General features: G+C 39.1%; 1 protein-coding gene across 2 annotated transcripts in view; it reads right to left on the bottom strand.

The window, feature by feature from the left end:
• ptprna (protein tyrosine phosphatase receptor type Na) overlaps positions 1-20778 on the bottom strand; it is an 86736-nt gene that overhangs the window by 14328 nt on the left and 51630 nt on the right. The window contains exons 14-19 of one of the 2 annotated variants that reach the window (XM_061879984.1): positions 18440-18649; positions 14445-14636; positions 14226-14373; positions 4518-4591; positions 3968-4045; positions 382-501 (exon numbers count right to left, since the gene is read on the bottom strand). In XM_061879984.1, the coding sequence (XP_061735968.1) occupies positions 382-501; positions 3968-4045; positions 4518-4591; positions 14226-14373; positions 14445-14636; positions 18440-18649 (822 nt within the window). Of the gene's footprint in view, positions 1-381; positions 502-3967; positions 4046-4517; positions 4592-14225; positions 14374-14444; positions 14685-18439; positions 18650-20778 lie in introns of both variants that reach the window. The other variant, XM_061879983.1, reaches the window with a different exon arrangement.

The raw sequence follows: 20778 nt of genomic DNA, 5'->3' as shown, positions 1-20778 counted from the left end.
TGAAATCATTTCAACATGCCGCCACAGACGGAAACACCTCCTAGGTAACACATGAGCCAATCACCACGCTCCTACGCCCGCCTGTACCCACCCACTCTGTGCTCTATATAAACCATTGTATGTGAATGCTTCCATTAAAATCTCCTGATGATTGAGGGAACCCCTCATGAAACAGTTCTGTAGAGATGAAGTAGTCTTGTGATTTTTTCCCACACCTACATATATATACATATATATATATATACCCACACAATTTGGACCAACTGCCAATTGAAATAAATGCAATACCCGAGTTTGACACCAGGAGGAGACATTCTACCAAAGCAAGTGGTGACTATTGAGGACCCCCCATGTGGTGCACGAAGGAGCAGGGAGACCCACCTCGTAGATGTGGTACAGGGAGGAACCCTCGTCAGGCCAGTACCTGGCGCTTTGTTTCTGTCCGTCCTCCACTAGAGCCGACATCATCACGATCACGGTGCAGCCGTTCTCCCACACCATCTGCACAGCGGGCACACAAAGCCCGGGTGGAGCATGTAGACCTTTTTGAAACCAAGAGCTACTTCTTGGGTACTGATCAATGCGAAGGGCTACCAGTTTGATACGATCCAGTCCAATCCACTTGATTTATTTAGCACATTGAAACAACAAGAACGTCTCCAAAGTGCTGCACAGCCATGTTAAAAACAATATTATGCTCTAGGTCTGGGTTTCCCTGCTTAGGCTGTTGCCCCCGCGACCCAACCTCGGGTAAGCGGAAGATGACGGATGGATGGATATATATTTGTCAGTCATCTGCATAAAAGTGATAAAACACTCCATGTTTCTTAAAAAATCTCTCCAAGAGGGAGGAGATAAAGAGCAAACAGGACGGGGCCTAAAATAGATCCTTGGGGGACACCACAGTAAAGCGGGGCATATTTCACTGGGGCACGTGCCCCAGTACAGTATTAGGTCTAGTGACGCCCCTGGGTGGTGTCCCCCCGGCCTGACAGAGAAGGACCTCTCTGAAGGACTGTGACGCAGTCCCCCTGACACCCACACAGTCTCTCAGGCCGCTCTAAAAGAATTGTGTGGTGGACTGTGTCAAAGGCAGCTGGAAGATCTAAAAGCCACTAAAATGGCAGAGACGCCACTAAAAGCCGGTCGTTAAAAACCTTTAAAAGTGCAGATTCAAAGCTTTGTATCCAGACTGAAATGGATCTAAAGTGCTATTTTCAGCTAAAAAAAAAAAGGCTGCAGTTGCACAAAAACGCATTTCTCCAAAAATTTTCGACACAAAAGGTTATTTGGAAACGGGCCGATAATTTGACAAATTTGTCAGATGAAGACTTTGGTTTTTTAATCAAAGGCTCAACAACTCAAGTCACATCTTAAGTGCTTCCTGTGCACTTAAGATGTGACTTTAAGGTTTTACTACTTACGTATAAAATACTACACGGTCTAGCTCCAGCCTATCTTGCCGATTGTATTGTACCATATGTCCCGGCAAGAAATCTGCGTTCAAAGGACTCCGGCTTATTAGTGATTCCTAGAGCCCAAAAAAAGTCTGCGGGCTATAGAGCGTTTTCCGTTCGGGCTCCAGTACTCTGGAATGCCCTCCCGGTAACAGTTCGAGATGCTACCTCAGTAGAAGCATTTAAGTCACACCTTAAAACTCATCTGTATACTCTAGCCTTTAAATAGACCTCCTTTTTAGACCAGTTGATCTGCCGTTTCTTTTCTTTCTCCTATGTCCCCCCCTCCCTTGTGGAGGGGGTCCGGTCCGATGACCATGGATGAAGTACTGGCTGTCCAGAGTCGAGACCCAGGAAGGACCGCTCGCCTGTATCGGTTGGGGACATCTCTACGCTGCTGATCCGCTTGAGATGGTTTCCTGTGGACGGGACTCTCGCTGCTGTCTTGGATCCGCTTGAACTGAACTCTCGCGGCTGTGTTGGAGCCACTATGGATTGAACTTTCACAGTATCATGTTAGACCCGCTCGACATCCATTGCTTTCGGTCCCCTAGAGGGGGGGGGGTTGCCCACATCTGAGGTCCTCTCCAAGGTTTCTCATAGTCAGCATTGTCACTGGCGTCCCACTGGATGTGAATTCTCCCTGCCCACTGGGTGTGAGTTTTCCTTGCCCTTTTGTGGGTTCTTCCGAGGATGTTGTAGTCGTAATGATTTGTGCAGTCCTTTGAGACATTTGTGATTTGGGGCTATATAAATAAACATTGATTGATTGATTGATTGAACAACAGTTCTACCAACAGCGGCATAGCTCGGTTGGTAGAGCGGCCGTGCCAGCAACTTGAGGGTTGCAGGTTTGATTCCCGCTTCCCCCATCCTAGTCACTGCCGTTGTGTCCTTGGGCAAGACACTTTACCCACCTGCTCCCGGTGCCACCCACACTGCTTTAAATGCAACTTAGATATTGGGTTTCACTATGTAAAGCGCTTTGAGTCACTAGAGAAAAAGCGCTATATAAATATAACTCACTTCACTTTTACAAAAAGAGCTGTTTTACACACTTTAATAAATTGGCAGAAATAGCAAATTTGCTCAATTTAATTATTAATAATTAATAGTGTTTATCTTCGTGGAAACACTGATCATCTTAATGATTTCTCACAATAAATATATATAAAAAACTGAGAAATAGTTTTAAAAATATATTTCAACTCTTTAAAATTCAACTGAAAAAAAAGAGGAAAACAAGCTAATTCGAATCTTTTTGAAATTTTTTTAAAAATAATTTATGATAATTTTTCCTGATTAAGATTAATTTTAGAATTTTGATGACATGTTTTAAATAAGTTAAAATCCAATCTGCACTTTGTTAGAATATAGAACAAATCCATCCTTCCATCCATTTTCTACCGCTTATTCCCTTTGGGGTCACGGGTGCCTGTCTCAGCTACAATCAGGCAGAAGGCGGCGTACACCCTGGACAAGTCGCCACCTCATCGCAGGCTGTATTTCTAACAAAGACAAATATTTTTGGGGAATTTTAATCATAATAAGTTTGAAGAAATAATTCACAAATATTCTTCGTTGGAAAAACAGGAGCTAAAATGAAGAATTAAATTAAAATTGATTTATTATTCTATACAAAACAAAAATAAATTTACGTGAACATTGATTTAAATTGTCAGGAAAGAAGAGGAGGGAATTTAAAAGGTAAAAAGGTATATGTGTTTAAAAATCCTAAAATCATTTTTAAGGTTGTATTTTTTTCTTTAAAAATCGTCTTTCTGAAGGTTATAAGAAGCAAAGTAAAAAAAAAAAAAATGAATTTATTTAAACAAGTGAAGACCAAGTCTTTCAAATATTTTCTTGGATTTTCAAATTCTATTTGAGTTTTGTCTCTCTTAGGGCATTGGTCGGGTCCGCTTTGGCTGCTGCCCCCGCGACCCAAGCCCTGGTCTAAGTCAGACCTACATAGAGGTTTTTGTTTCATGTCTCTACGACATTCCTAACAGCAGTAACAAGCAGTTTTGTCTGTGTTTTTTCCTAGGGGGCGCTAGAGCGCAATTTTGATCTTTGGGGTGTGATTTTTTTATTAGATGGCAATTTTTGCCAGTCCTGATGTGTGTGTCAAATTTGGTGAGTTTGGAAGCAAGTTAAAGGGGTCAAATTACAGCTCGGATTTTCTGGATGTTGTTGATAAATGGCTTTCGCTTGGCATAGTAGAGCTTTAACTTGCAGTTTGAAGCATTTTAAGGGGGTCATATTAGTTTAAAAAATAGAGGCAGCTCACTGGTAAGTGCTGCTATTTGAGCTATTTTTAGAACAGGCCAGCGGGCGACTCATCTGGTCCTTACGGGCGACCTGGTGCCCGCGGGCAACGCGTTGGTGACCCCTGTTCTAGAGCATGGTAGCATCCTAGCCCATAATGGCATGTAGAGCATCATAGCCCATGTAGAGCAGACTTGAAGGAGGCCTTCAGGTCTGACCAGGTGTGAAGGTGTGGCCTGACTGACCTGCCAGAAGTCGGCCACGGTGTGAGTCAGAGGTCCCTGGGTGGCGATGTAAGATGGCTGCCGAGGGTCGTGGTCAAACTGCAGGTTGAGAAATGAGAGCGAGGTTAGGTTGGAAGGAGACCAGATGGAGAGTTCCAGAGTCCTGGACCCAATCATCACTCATCAGGTCCTGGTCACCAGGTCCTGGTCTGCATGCAAGTGCTTACCCAGGTCCTGGTCATCAGGTCCTGTGCTTACCCAGGTCCTGGTCATCAGGTCCTGGTCTGCATGAAAGTGCTTACCCAGGTCCTGGTAATCAGGTCCTGTGCTTACCCAGGTCCTGGTCATCAGGTCCTGGTCTGCATGCAAGTGCTTACCCAGGTCCTGGTCATCAGGTCCTGTGCTTACCCAGGTCCTGGTCATCAGGTCCTGGTCTGCATGAAAGTGCTTACCCAGGTCCTGGTAATCAGGTCCTGTGCTTACCCAGGTCCTGGTCATCAGGTCCTGGTCTGCATGCAAGTGCTTACCCAGGTCCTGGTCATCAGGTCCTGGTCTGCATGCAAGTACTTACCACAAAGCTGGCGTTGATGTAATCTTGTTTTTTGGGGTTGACGTCCTTTTTCAGCTTCACCCGTGAGTGATCATCTGGGGACAAACAGATAAAAATACATTTGAATAATTTCTTATATTTGCACAGTTTTTTTCCTTTTTCATTTGTCCCACTTTTATTATTATTTGTATTTTGCAATTTTACTTTTCATCCCAACTCTTTCACCGTATTTCTTCTTTAGCTTCTGCAGTGTTTATGTTCTTTGTTTTTTAAACATGCTATATAAATAAATAAATTGTTGTAAACGTGCTATATAAATAAATAAATTGTTGTAAACATGCTATATAAATAAATAAATTGTTGTAAACGTGCTATATAAATATTATATACATTTTTGTGAACATGCTATATAAATAAATAAATTGTTGTCAACATGCTATATAAATAAATAAATTGTTGTAAACGTGCTATATAAATAAATAAATTGCTGTAAACATGCTATATAAATAAATAAATTGTTGTAAACGTGCTATATAAATATTATATAAATTGTTGTAAACATGCTATATAATTAAATAAATAAATTGTTGTCAACATGCTATATAAATAAATAAATTGTTGTAAACGTGCTATATAAATAAATAAATAGTTGTAAACATGCTACATGAATAAATAAATTGTTGTAAACGTGCTATATAAATATTATATAAATTGTTGTAAACATGCTATATAAATAAATTGTTGTAAACGTGCTATATAAATAAATAAATTGCTGTAAACGTGCTGTATAAATCAATAAATTGTTGTAAACATGCTATATAAATAAATAAATTGTTGTAAATGTGCTATAGAAATAAATAAATTGTTGTAAACGTGCTATAGAAATAAATAAATTGTTGTAAACGTGCTATATAAATAAATAAATAGTTGTAAACGTGCTGTCTGAATAAATTGTTGTCAACATGCTATATAAATAAATTGTTGTAAACGTGCTATATAAATAAATAAATTGCTGTAAACGTGCTATATAAATAAATTGTTGTAAACGTGCTATATAAATATTATATAAATTGTTGTAAACATGCTATATAAATAAATAAATTGTTGTAAACTTGCAATATAAATAAATCGTTGTGAAAACATACTATATAAATAAATTGTTGTAAATGTGCTATATAAATAAAGAAATGTAAACGTCCTATGTAAATAAATTGTTGTAAACATGTTGTATAAACAAATAAATAGTTGTAAACCAAAACTAAACCTATTCTTTTGTGTCAGGTAATAGAATGACTAAGTTGAGTAGAAGCATGTGTCAGGCAATAGAATGACTAAGTTGAGTAGAAGCATGTGTCAGGCAACAGAATGACTAAGTTGAGTAAAAGCATGTGTCAGGTAATAGAATGACTAAGTTGAGTAGAAGCATGTGTCAGGCAATAGAATGACTAAGTTGAGTAGAAGCATGCGTCAGGCAATAGAATGACTAAGTTGAGTAAAATCATGTGTCAGGCAATAGAATGACTAAGTTGAGTAGAAGCATGTGTCAGGCAATAGAATGACTAAGTTGAGTAGAAGCATTTGTCAGGCAATATAATGACTAAGTTGAGTAGAAGCATGTGTCAGGCAATAGAATGACTAAGTTGAGTAGAAACATGTGTCGGGCAATAGAATGACTAAGTTGAGTAGAAGCATGTGTCAGGTAATAGAATGACTAAGTTGAGTAGAAGCATGTGTCAGGTAATAGAATGACTAAGTTGAGCATAAGCATGTGTCAGGTAATAGAATGACTAAGTTGAGTAGAAGCATGTGTCAGGCAATAGAATGACTAAGTTGAGTAGAAGCATGTGTCAGGCAATAGAATGACTAAGTTGAGTAAAATCATGTGTCAGGTGATAGAATGACTAAGTTGAGTAGAAGCATGTGTCAGGCAATAGAATGACTAAGTTGAGTAGAAGCATGTGTCAGGCAATAGAATGACTAAGTTGAGTAAAATCATGTGTCAGGTAATAGAATGACTAAGTTGAGTAGAAGCATGTGTCAGGCAATAGAATGACTAAGTTGAGTAGAAACATGTGTCAGGTAATAGAATGACTAAGTTGAGTAAAATCATGTGTCAGGCAATAGAATGACTAAGTTGAGTAGAAACATGTGTCAGGCAATAGAATGACTAAGTTGAGCAGAAGCATGTGTCAGGTAATAGAATGACTAAGTTGAGTAGAAGCATGTGTCGGGTAATAGAATGACTGACTAAGTTGAGTAGAAGCATGTGTCTGGTAATAGAATGACTGACTAAGTTGAGTAGAAGCATGTGTCAGGCAATAGAATGACTAAGTTGAGTAGAAGCATGTGTCAGGTAACAGAATGACTAAGTTGAGTAAAAGCATGTGTCAGGTAATAGAATGACTAAGTTGAGTAGAAGCATGTGTCAGGCAATAGAATGACTAAGTTGAGTAGAAACATGTGTCAGGCAATAGAATGACTAAGTTGAGTAAAATCATGTGTCAGGCAATAGAATGACTGAGTTGAGTAGAAGCATGTGTCAGGCAATAGAATGACTAAGTTGAGTAGAAGCATGTGTCAGGCAATATAATGACTAAGTTGAGTAGAAGCATGCGTCAGGCAATAGAATGACTAAGTTGAGTAGAAACATGTGTCAGGCAATAGAATGACTAAGTTGAGTAGAAGCATGTGTCAGGTAATAGAATGACTAAGTTGAGTAGAAGCATGTGTCAGGTAACAGAATGACTAAGTTGAGCATAAGCATGTGTCAGGTAATAGAATGACTAAGTTGAGTAGAAGCATGTGTCAGGCAATAGAATGACTAAGTTGAGTAGAAGCATGTGTCAGGCAACAGAATGACTAAGTTGAGTAAAAGCATGTGTCAGGTAATAGAATGACTAAGTTGAGTAGAAGCATGTGTCAGGCAATAGAATGACTAAGTTGAGTAGAAGCATGCGTCAGGCAATAGAATGACTAAGTTGAGTAAAATCATGTGTCAGGCAATAGAATGACTAAGTTGAGTAGAAGCATGTGTCAGGCAATAGAATGACTAAGTTGAGTAGAAGCATTTGTCAGGCAATATAATGACTAAGTTGAGTAGAAGCATGTGTCAGGCAATAGAATGACTAAGTTGAGTAGAAACATGTGTCGGGCAATAGAATGACTAAGTTGAGTAGAAGCATGTGTCAGGTAATAGAATGACTAAGTTGAGTAGAAGCATGTGTCAGGTAATAGAATGACTAAGTTGAGCATAAGCATGTGTCAGGTAATAGAATGACTAAGTTGAGTAGAAGCATGTGTCAGGCAATAGAATGACTAAGTTGAGTAGAAGCATGTGTCAGGCAATAGAATGACTAAGTTGAGTAAAATCATGTGTCAGGTGATAGAATGACTAAGTTGAGTAGAAGCATGTGTCAGGCAATAGAATGACTAAGTTGAGTAGAAGCATGTGTCAGGCAATAGAATGACTAAGTTGAGTAAAATCATGTGTCAGGTAATAGAATGACTAAGTTGAGTAGAAGCATGTGTCAGGCAATAGAATGACTAAGTTGAGTAGAAACATGTGTCAGGTAATAGAATGACTAAGTTGAGTAAAATCATGTGTCAGGCAATAGAATGACTAAGTTGAGTAGAAACATGTGTCAGGCAATAGAATGACTAAGTTGAGCAGAAGCATGTGTCAGGTAATAGAATGACTAAGATGAGTAGAAGCATGTGTCGGGTAATAGAATGACTGACTAAGTTGAGTAGAAGCATGTGTCTGGTAATAGAATGACTGACTAAGTTGAGTAGAAGCATGTGTCAGGCAATAGAATGACTAAGTTGAGTAGAAGCATGTGTCAGGTAACAGAATGACTAAGTTGAGTAAAAGCATGTGTCAGGTAATAGAATGACTAAGTTGAGTAGAAGCATGTGTCAGGCAATAGAATGACTAAGTTGAGTAGAAACATGTGTCAGGCAATAGAATGACTAAGTTGAGTAAAATCATGTGTCAGGCAATAGAATGACTGAGTTGAGTAGAAGCATGTGTCAGGCAATAGAATGACTAAGTTGAGTAGAAGCATGTGTCAGGCAATATAATGACTAAGTTGAGTAGAAGCATGCGTCAGGCAATAGAATGACTAAGTTGAGTAGAAACATGTGTCAGGCAATAGAATGACTAAGTTGAGTAGAAGCATGTGTCAGGTAATAGAATGACTAAGTTGAGTAGAAGCATGTGTCAGGTAACAGAATGACTAAGTTGAGCATAAGCATGTGTCAGGTAATATAATGACTAAGTTGAGTAGAAGCATGTGTCGGGCAATAGAATGACTAAGTTGAGTAGAAGCATGTGTCAGGCAATAGAATGACTAAGTTGAGTAAAATCATGTGTCAGGTAATAGAATGACTAAGTTGAGTAGAAGCATGTGTCAGGCAATAGAATGACAAAGTTGAGTAGAAGCATGTGTCAGGCAATAGAATGACTAAGTTGAGTAAAATCATGTGTCAGGTAATAGAATGACTAAGTTGAGTAGAAGCATGTGTCAGGCAATAGAATGACTAAGTTGAGTAGAAACATGTGTCAGGCAATAGAATGACTAAGTTGAGTAGAAGCATGTGTCAGGCAATAGAATGACTAAGTTGAGTAGAAGCATGTGCCAGGCAATAGAATGACTAAGTTGAGTAGAAGCATGTGTCAGGCAATAGAATGACTAAGTTGAGTAAAATCATGTGTCAGGCAATAGAATGACTAAGTTGAGTAGAAGCATGTGTCAGGCAATAGAATGACTAAGTTGAGTAGAAGCATGTGTCAGGTAATAGAATGACTAAGTTGAGTAGAAGCATGTGTCGGGTAATAGAATGACTGACTAAGTTGAGTAGAAGCATGTGTCAGGTAATAGAATGACTGACTAAGTTGAGTAGAAGCATGTGTCAGGCAATAGAATGACTAAGTTGAGTAGAAGTATGTGTCAGGTAACAGAATGACTAAGTTGAATAAAAGCATGTGTCAGGTAATAGAATGACTAAGTTGAGTAGAAGCATGTGTCAGGCAATAGAATGACTAAGTTGAGTAGAAGCATGTGTCAGGCAATAGAATGGCTAAGTTGAGTAAAATCATGTGTCAGGCAATAGAATGACTGAGTTGAGTAGAAGCATGTGTCAGGCAATAGAATGACTAAGTTGAGTAGAAGCATGTGTCAGGCAATATAATGACTAAGTTGAGTAGAAGCATGCGTCAGGCAATAGAATGACTAAGTTGAGTAGAAACATGTGTCAGGCAATAGAATGACTAAGTTGAGTAGAAGCATGTGTCAGGTAATAGAATGACTAAGTTGAGTAGAAGCATGTGTCAGGTAATAGAATGACTAAGTTGAGCATAAGCATGTGTCAGGTAATAGAATGACTAAGTTGAGTAGAAGCATGTGTCAGGCAATAGAATGACTAAGTTGAGTAGAAGCATGTGTCAGGCAATAGAATGACTAAGTTGAGTAAAATCATGTGTCAGGCAATAGAATGACTAAGTTGAGTAGAAGCATGTGTCAGGTAATAGAATGACTAAGTTGAGTAGAAGCATGTGTCAGGCAATAGAATGACTAAGTTGAGTAGAAACATGTGTCGGGCAATAGAATGACTAAGTTGAGTAGAAGCATGTGTCAGGTAATAGAATGACTAAGTTGAGTAGAAGCATGTGTCAGGTAATAGAATGACTAAGTTGAGCATAAGCATGTGTCAGGTAATAGAATGACTAAGTTGAGTAGAAGCATGTGTCAGGCAATAGAATGACTAAGTTGAGTAGAAGCATGTGTCAGGCAATAGAATGACTAAGTTGAGTAGAAACATGTGTCAGGCAATAGAATGACTAAGTTGAGTAAAATCATGTGTCAGGCAATAGAATGACTGAGTTGAGTAGAAGCATGTGTCAGGCAATAGAATGACTAAGTTGAGTAGAAGCATGTGTCAGGCAATATAATGACTAAGTTGAGTAGAAGCATGCGTCAGGCAATAGAATGACTAAGTTGAGTAGAAACATGTGTCAGGCAATAGAATGACTAAGTTGAGTAGAAGTATGTGTCAGGTAATAGAATGACTAAGTTGAGTAGAAGCATGTGTCAGGTAATAGAATGACTAAGTTGAGCATAAGCATGTGTCAGGTAATATAATGACTAAGTTGAGTAGAAGCATGTGTCAGGCAATAGAATGACTAAGTTGAGTAGAAGCATGTGTCAGGCAATAGAATGACTAAGTTGAGTAAAATCATGTGTCAGGTAATAGAATGACTAAGTTGAGTAGAAGCATGTGTCAGGCAATAGAATGACAAAGTTGAGTAGAAGCATGTGTCAGGCAATAGAATGACTAAGTTGAGTAAAATCATGTGTCAGGTAATAGAATGACTAAGTTGAGTAGAAGCATGTGTCAGGCAATAGAATGACTAAGTTGAGTAGAAACATGTGTCAGGCAATAGAATGACTAAGTTGAGTAGAAGCATGTGTCAGGCAATAGAATGACTAAGTTGAGTAGAAGCATGTGTCAGGCAATAGAATGACTAAGTTGAGTAGAAGCATGTGTCAGGCAATAGAATGACTAAGTTGAGTAAAATCATGTGTCAGGCAATAGAATGACTAAGTTGAGTAGAAGCATGTGTCAGGCAATAGAATGACTAAGTTGAGTAGAAGCATGTGTCAGGTAATAGAATGACTAAGTTGAGTAGAAGCATGTGTCGGGTAATAGAATGACTGACTAAGTTGAGTAGAAGCATGTGTCAGGTAATAGAATGACTGACTAAGTTGAGTAGAAGCATGTGTCAGGCAATAGAATGACTAAGTTGAGTAGAAGTATGTGTCAGGTAACAGAATGACTAAGTTGAATAAAAGCATGTGTCAGGTAATAGAATGACTAAGTTGAGTAGAAGCATGTGTCAGGCAATAGAATGACTAAGTTGAGTAGAAGCATGTGTCAGGCAATAGAATGGCTAAGTTGAGTAAAATCATGTGTCAGGCAATAGAATGACTGAGTTGAGTAGAAGCATGTGTCAGGCAATAGAATGACTAAGTTGAGTAGAAGCATGTGTCAGGCAATATAATGACTAAGTTGAGTAGAAGCATGCGTCAGGCAATAGAATGACTAAGTTGAGTAGAAACATGTGTCAGGCAATAGAATGACTAAGTTGAGTAGAAGCATGTGTCAGGTAATAGAATGACTAAGTTGAGTAGAAGCATGTGTCAGGTAATAGAATGACTAAGTTGAGCATAAGCATGTGTCAGGTAATAGAATGACTAAGTTGAGTAGAAGCATGTGTCAGGCAATAGAATGACTAAGTTGAGTAGAAGCATGTGTCAGGCAATAGAATGACTAAGTTGAGTAAAATCATGTGTCAGGCAATAGAATGACTAAGTTGAGTAGAAGCATGTGTCAGGCAATAGAATGACTAAGTTGAGTAGAAGCATGTGTCAGGCAATAGAATGACTAAGTTGAGTAAAATCATGTGTCAGGTAATAGAATGACTAAGTTGAGTAAAATCATGTGTCAGGTAATAGAATGACTAAGTTGAGTAGAAGCATGTGTCAGGCAATAGAATGACTAAGTTGAGTAGAAACATGTGTCAGGCAATAGAATGACTAAGTTGAGTAGAAGCATGTGTCAGGCAATAGAATGACTAAGTTGAGTAGAAGCATGTGTCAGGCAATAGAATGACTAAGTTGAGCAGAAGCATGTGTCAGGCAATAGAATGACTAAGTTGAGTAGAAGCATGTGTCAGGCAATAGAATGACTAAGTTGAGTAAAATCATGTTTCAGGCAATAGAATGGCTAAGTTGAGTAGAAGCATGTGTCAGGCAATAGAATGACTAAGTTGAGTAGAAGCATGTGTCAGGTAATAGAATGACTAAGTTGAGTAGAAGCATGTGTCGGGTAATAGAATGACTGACTAAGTTGAGTAGAAGCATGTGTCAGGTAATAGAATGACTGACTAAGTTGAGTAGAAGCATGTGTCAGGTAACAGAATGACTAAGTTGAGCAGAAGCATGTGTCAGGTAACAGAATGACTAAGTTGAGTAAAAGCATGTGTCAGGTAATAGAATGACTAAGTTGAGTAGAAGCATGTGTCAGGCAATAGAATGACTAAGTTGAGTAGAAGCATGTGTCAGGCAATAGAATGACTAAGTTGAGTAAAATCATGTGTCAGGCAATAGAATGACTAAGTTGAGTAGAAGCATGTGTCAGGCAATAGAATGACTAAGTTGAGTAGAAGCATGTGTCAGGCAATATAATGACTAAGTTGAGTAGAAGCATGCGTCAGGCAATAGAATGACTAAGTTGAGTAGAAACATGTGTCAGGCAATAGAATGACTAAGTTGAGTAGAAGCATGTGTCAGGTAATAGAATGACTAAGTTGAGCAGAAGCATGTGTCAGGTAATAGAATGACTAAGTTGAGCATAAGCATGTGTCAGGCAATAGAATGACTAAGTTGAGTAGAAGCATGTGTCAGGCAATAGAATGACTAAGTTGAGTAGAAGCATGTGTCAGGCAATAGAATGACTAAGTTGAGTAAAATCATGTGTCAGGTAATAGAATGACTAAGTTGAGTAGAAGCATGTGTCAGGCAATAGAATGACTAAGTTGAGTAGAAGCATGTGTCAGGCAATAGAATGACTAAGTTGAGTAAAATCATGTGTCAGGTAATAGAATGACTAAGTTGAGTAGAAGCATGTGTCAGGCAATAGAATGACTAAGTTGAGTAGAAACATGTGTCAGGCAATAGAATGACTAAGTTGAGTAGAAGCATGTGTCAGGCAATAGAATGGCTAAGTTGAGTAGAAGCATGTGTCAGTTAATAGAATGACTAAGTTTAGTAGAAGCATGTGTCAGGCAATAGAATGACTAAGTTGAGTAGAAGCATGTGTCAGGCAATAGAATGACTAAGTTGAGTAGAAGCATGTGTCAGGTAATAGAATGACTAAGTTGAGTAGAAGCATGTGTCGGGTAATAGAATGACTGACTAAGTTGAGTAGAAGCATGTGTCAGGTAATAGAATGACTAAGTTGAGTAGAAGCATGTGTCAGGTAACAGAATGACTAAGTTGAGTAGAAGCATGTGTCAGGTAATAGAATGACTAAGTTGAGTAGAAGCATGTGTCAGGTAATAGAATGACTAAGTTGAGTAGAAGCATGTGTCAGGTAACAGAATGACTAAGTTGAGTAGAAGCATGTGTCAGGCAATAGAATGACTAAGTTGAGTAGAAGCATGTGTTAGGTAATAGAATGACTAAGTTGAGTAGAAGCATGTGTCAGGTAATAGAATGACTAAGTTGAGTAGAAGCATGTGTCAGACAATAGAATGACTAAGTTGAGTAGAAGCATGTGTCAGGCAATAGAATGACTAAGTTGAGTAGAAGCATGTGTCGGGTAATGGAATGACTAAGTTGAGTAGAAGCATGTGTCAGGCAATAGAATGACTAAGTTGAGTAGAAGCATGTGCCAGGTAATAGAATGACTAAGTTGAGCATAAGCATGTGTCAGGCAATAGAATGACTAAGTTGAGTAGAAGCATGTGTCAGACAATAGAATGACTAAGTTGAGTAAAAGCATGTGTCAGGTAATAGAATGACTAAGTTGAGTAGAAGCATGTGTCAGGCAATAGAATGACTAAGTTGAGTAGAAGCATGTGTCAGGTAATAGAATGACTAAGTTGAGTAGAAGCATGTGTCAGGCAATAGAATGACTAAGTTGAAGGAGAGCCAAGGAGGAACTGACACGGGAGCGACTGGGCTTGTCTGTTTTTGTCCAGGTTGGCGGGACTTTGCGCCGCCGCCACAGAACTGGGCTCGGCCTGGTAGGAGCAGAGGGCCTCCCACTCCTTCTGGAGGCGGTCCTTGTTGCGCAGGTGGTCCTCCATGTAGGTCTGCCGGGCAAGCAGACGTGAGTTAACTCCTCCTCCTCCTCCTCCTCCTCCTCGCCGCCGGGTGCACTCACCAGGATCATGTGACCGGTGGAGATGTCCATGTTGGACTGGGCGGGCTCCTCGCTCCAGGACGGCGTGGAGCTGTGCGTGGACGAGGGACTGTGCTGCGGCCCGTCGCTGAACTGGGACGAGACGCTGCTCACGCGGGACGTGTCCGTCCCCCGCCGGCCCGCCACGCCGCTGCTGCCGGCGCCCACGCAGTCCTGGCGGCACAGAGAGGATTTGGACGCCATGTGCTGGCGACATAGCTCCTGGATGTGCCACACAGACAGAGCACATCACCATCAATCAATAGCAGGAGCGGGACCGGGAAAGTGGGCGGGGCTTCTAGCAAGCGCCGCAAAGTGGAGAACCAGGTCTCCCTAGTGATGACTCGCCTCTCATCTGGTGTGGAACTTTGTACCCGCTTTAAGACCGTGACACGCCGTGATGTCACATTGCCAACAAAGACTTCAAGGTTCCCTTTTTCCTACCATTCTCAAAGAACTACTCACCCCCCCCAAATCCTCCACACCTCACCGCCGCTCCAAACAGGCTAACCTCCTCCAACCTCCAAGGACAAAGCTACAAACTATGGGAGACCGGGCTTTCTGCGGAACGCTCTCCCTGACCACCTGAGGGCACCACAGACTGTGGATGCTTTTAAAAAAGGCTTAAAAACGCTTCTTAAAAAAAATAAAAAAATAAAAAGCCTTTTTATAGATACATGCATACTACTTCTAGCTATTAGGCTGTTCTAGTTTTAATTTTTATTATATTTGTATTATTATATATATATATTTTTTAATACACCGGGGGCACTATAAGGTTGTTAGCTCAATGTAACATGCTTTTTAAATATAAAAAATCTACAAAAAATTTATTTTATGGAGTACGACTACAGGATAACACACCGTTTCGCCTGCGACAGGAACTAACAAGCCAAATACTAGAGTCCGTGAACATTGCTCCAAAGTACGGATTTTGCCTGGTTTTCTGCATGTAAAACTGAGTATTGTCTCCAACGGGAGTCGCCAACCCCTCCGTCTTTGGGACCCTAACAGTCGATGAAGAGAATATTAGAAACAATAAGTACGCTTATGATATCAGCAACACCCGGAGAATGACCAGATTCTGGTCTCGCAAACGCACACAAATCATGGCGCTGCAACAATGCAGTCAGGCTGACTTCACACACATCTGAAATGTTCTAGCATCCAACATCAAACAAATCTTCCCTCGCCTGCGACAGGACCTAACAAACCAAATACTAGAGTCCGTGAACATTGCTCCAAAGTACGGATTTTGCCTGGTTTTCTGCATGTAAAACTAAGTATTGTCTCCAACAGGAGTCGCCAACCCCTCCGTCTTTGGGACCCGAACAGTCGATTGAAAAAATATTAGAAACAAGGTATTATGAGTCAGCAACACCCGGAGAATGACCAACAGACCCGCAAACAGATTCTGGTCTCGCAAACGCACACAAATCATGGCGCTGCAACAATGCAGTCAGGCTGACTGTTCACTCAAGTCGGACATTTTCTAGCATCCGACATCAAACAAATCTTCCCTCGCCTGCGACAGGAACTAACAAACCAAATACTAGAGTCCGTGAACATTGCTCCAAAGTATGGATTCTGCCTGGTTTTCTGCATGTAAAACTGTGAGTATCGTCTCCAGCGTGGGTCGCCAACCCCTCCGTCTTTGGGACCCTAACAGTGGATGGAGAGAATATTAAAAACAAAAGGTATTATTATGAGATCAGCAACACCCGGAGAATGACCAACAGACCCGCAAACAACTTCTGGTCTCGCAAACGCACACAAATCATGGCGCTGCAACAATGCAGTCAGGCTGACTTCACTCACGTCGGACATTTTCTAGCATCCGACATCAAACAAATCTTCCCTCGCCTGCGACAGGAACTAACAAACCAAATACTAGAGTCCGTGAACATTGCTCCAAAGTATGTATTTTGCCTGGTTTTCTGCATGTAAAACTGTGAGTATCGTCTCCAGCGTGGGTCGCCAACCCCTCCGTCTTTTGGACCCTAACAGTCAATGGAGAGAATATTAAAAACAAAAGGTATTATTATGAGATCAGCAACACCCGGAGAATGACCAGCAGACCCGCAAACAACTTCTGGTCTCGCAAACGCACACAAATCATGGCGCTGCAACAATGCAGTCAGGCTGACTTCACTCACATCGGACATTTTCTAGCATCCGACATCAAACAAATCTTCCCTCGCCTGTGACAGGACCTAACAAACCAAATACTAGAGTCCGTGAACATTGCTCCAAAGTACGGATTTTGCCTGGTTTTCTGCGTGTAAAACTAAGTATTGTCTCCAACAGGAGTCGCCAACCCCTCCGTCTTTGGGACCCCAACAGTCGATGGAGAGAATATTAAAAACGAAAGGTATTATTATGAGATCAGCAACACCCGGAGAATGACCAATAGACCCCCAAACAGATTCTGGTCTTGCAAACGCACACAAATCATGGCGCTGCAACAATGCAGTCAGGCTGACTTCACTCACGTCGGACATTTTCTAGCATCCGACATCAAACAAATCTTCCCTCGCCTGCGACAGGACCTAACAAACCAAATACTAGAGTCCGTGAACATTGCTCCAAAGTACGGATTTTGCCTGGTTTTCTGCATGTAAAACTAAGTATTGTCTCCAACAGGAGTCGCCAACCCCTCCGTCTTTGGGACCCTAACAGTCGATGGAGAGAATATTAAAAACAAAAGTTATTATTATGAGATGAGCAACACCCGGAGAATGACCAACAGACCCGCAAACAACTTCTGGTCTCGTAAACGCACACAAATGCAGTCAGGCTGACTCCACACACGTCAGACATTTTCTAGCATCCAACTTAGAACAACTCTTCCCTCGCCTGCGAAAGGAACTAACAGACCAAATTCTAGAGTCCGTGAACATTGCTCCAAAGTCGTGATTTTGCGTTGATGCCATATTAGTAAGGCATCATAAAACAGGGCGAGAGCTAAAGAAGGTCTTCTCCTTTTGATTACCCAGCTGAAAAACACCAGCTTCAATTGGAAAAACAGCAAGAAACACACAAGCTATGTCTTTAGGACACCCCAAAAGGGACAAGCGGTAGAAAATGGAAGGACGGCAAGAAAAATGATGTGTATGTATACAAATGATAAGTGTGTTTCGATGCATTTCTGTGAGAATCCTGCGAGCGACTGAAGCATTAAGGTGTGCGCACGCAGGACTCGCCCCAGCGTGGTCCAACAACCACAAAGGGGCGGCGTGGCTCAGTTGGTAGAGCGGCCGTTGCCGGCAACTCGGGGGTTCCGAGTCACAGCCATTGTCCTTGGGCAAGGCACCTTACCCGCCTGCTCCTGGTGGTTTCATTTAATTGGAACTTAGATAACTGGGGGTTCACTATGTCTAGTGCATTGAGTCTCTAGAGAAAAGTGCTATATAAATATTTCCCATTCAGATAATACTGTCAAAATGACTTCTCGGAACCACGGTGTTGTTGTTTTTTTATTTTAGGAGTTGCTGATTCGCAGCAGTGTCTGGTCACTAGGTGTCAGCGATGTCACGTTTCTTAAAGGGGCAGCGTCGTATAAAAAGTTGGTTTTGCATGTGATGTGTAAGTTATTATCTTACAATGATATTCTTTTTGTAATTGTTTTACTTTTGTAAATCCACCTAAATGTCAGCGTGGAGTTATTGAGCCTGATTAGCTGATCGGAGAGCTAGCTGGCGCAGCTTGTGGGTCCACGACCATGAATTCTGTTTTGTTTGATCAGCCGTTTTACTGCCCTGTTACAGAAAACAATGAAGTGTAAACATTTACAAAATAGTTCAGTGTAAATAACTCATTTCACAACGTATATATCGTCCGGTGCAGCTAAATTATAAAAAAAATATGTATTTTCCTCTTAAAATGTACCGCGTGCGCTCTAAAGTCTGGAGAATACAACAGCCAACAATAATCAGCTCTTATCGGAGGTAGCACTACAATGACTAAAGTCCCCTTACCTGATAGTCAAAGTGTGTTTCGACTCCTCCCTCTGGCCCCAGACCGAGCTTGCCATTGGCCAGGTGGTGAGCGTGGTGTCTGAGGCAGGCGAAGGCCAGCGCCACAATCAGCACCCCTCCCACCGCTGCCATGGCAACCAGCGTGATGACCGTCCCACTGGAGCCCTGGGAAACCCTGGTCACCTGAGGGAGACCCCGCGCATTTGTCCTCTGCAAGGGAGGGAAACAAAAAGGGAGAATGATAGTAGACAAAGACCACATGACGTCATCACCTCACTGAGGCCCCTCCCCCTATTAGGGACAAGCAGCAAAAAGGTCACTCCTGTCAATATTTACTTAACACAATAATCCTATTAAAGGGCAGCTGCACTTTTTTAAGATGTTTGTTTATCATTTAGAAGAACACATAGGTTTTTTTTTCTTTTTGGATGCATTCTAACTCGTAAACAAATGCTAACAAGAGTCAGCCAAAAAATGTGGCAAAGGGAGCGCTGTAAAAAAAAGTCAATGTTTTATATAGACACTGAATGTAGTGACATTCATAATAACATGTAATATATACACAATGTAAGTATATATGTTGTATCTAATAACATTCATAATAACATGTAATTTATACATTATATAAGTATATATGTAGTATCTAGTAACATTCATAATAACATGTAATATATACATGATGTAAGTATATATGTAGTATCTAGTAACATTCATAATAACATGTAATATATACATGATGTAAGAATATATGTAGTATCTAGTAACATTCATAATAACATGTAATATATACATGATGTAAGTATATATGTCATGTAGTAACATTCATAATAACATGTAATATATACATGATGTAAGTATATATGTAGTATCTAGTAATATTCATAATAACATGTAATATATACATGATATAAATTTATATGTAGTATCTAGTAACATTCATAATAACATGTAATATATACATGATGTAAGTATATATGTAGTATCTAGTAACATTCATGATAACATGTAATATATACGTGATGTAAGTATATATGTAGTATCTAGTAACATTCATAATAACATGTGATATATACATGATGTAAGTATATATGTAGTATCTAGTAACATTCATTATAACATGTAATATATACATGATGTACGTATATATGTAGTATCTAGTAACATTCATAGTAACTCGTAAAAAATACATGATGTAAGTATATGTCTTGTCGTAACATTCATAATAACATGTAATATATACATGATGTAAGTATATATGTAGTATCTAGTAACATTCATAATAACATGTAATATATACATGATGTAAGTATATGCGTAGTATCTAGTAACATTCATAATAACATGTAATATATACATGATGTAAGTATATATGTCATGTAGTAACATTCATAATATGTAATATATACATGATGTAAGTATATATGTAGTATCTAGTAACATTCATAATAACATGTAGTATATACATGATGTAAGTATATATGTCATGTAGTAACATTCATAATAACAAGTAATAAATACATGATGTAAGTATATATGTCATGTAGTGACATTCATAATAACATGTAATACATACATGATGTAAGTATATATGTAGTATCTAGTAACATTCATAATAACATGTAGTATATACATGATGTAAGTATATATGTCATGTAGTAACATTCATAATAACATGTAATATATACATGATGTAAGTATATATGTAGTATCTAGTAACATTCATAATAACATGTAATATATACATGATGTAAGTATATATGTAGTATCCAGTAACATTCATAATAACTTGTAATATATACATGATGAAAGTATATATGTAGTATCTAGTAATATTCATAATAACATGTAATATATACATGATATAAATATATGTGTAGTATCTTGTAACATTCATAATAACATGTAATATATGTATGATGTAAGTGTATATGTATTATCTAGTAACATTCATAATAACATGTAATATATACATGATGTAAGTATATATGTAGTATCTAGTAACATTCATAATAACATGTAATATATACATGATGTAAGTATATATCTCATGTAGTAACATTCATAATAACATGTAATATATACATGATGTAAGTATATATGTAGTATCTAGTAATATTCATAATAACATGTAATATATACATGATATAAATATATGTAGTATCAAGTAATATTCATAATAACATGTAATATATGCATGATGTAAGTGTATATGTCATATAGTAACATTCATAATAACATGTAATATATACATGATGTAAGTATATATGTAGTATCTAGTAACATTCATAATAACATGTAATATATGCATTATGTACATTTATGTAGTATATGGTAACATT

Source organism: Nerophis ophidion, linkage group LG19, assembly GCF_033978795.1.
Source record: "Nerophis ophidion isolate RoL-2023_Sa linkage group LG19, RoL_Noph_v1.0, whole genome shotgun sequence".
In the NCBI taxonomy this organism is placed as follows: domain Eukaryota; kingdom Metazoa; phylum Chordata; class Actinopteri; order Syngnathiformes; family Syngnathidae; genus Nerophis; species Nerophis ophidion.
Note: the sequence above shows the minus strand (reverse complement) of the source record. Positions and strands in the feature narration are given on the sequence as shown.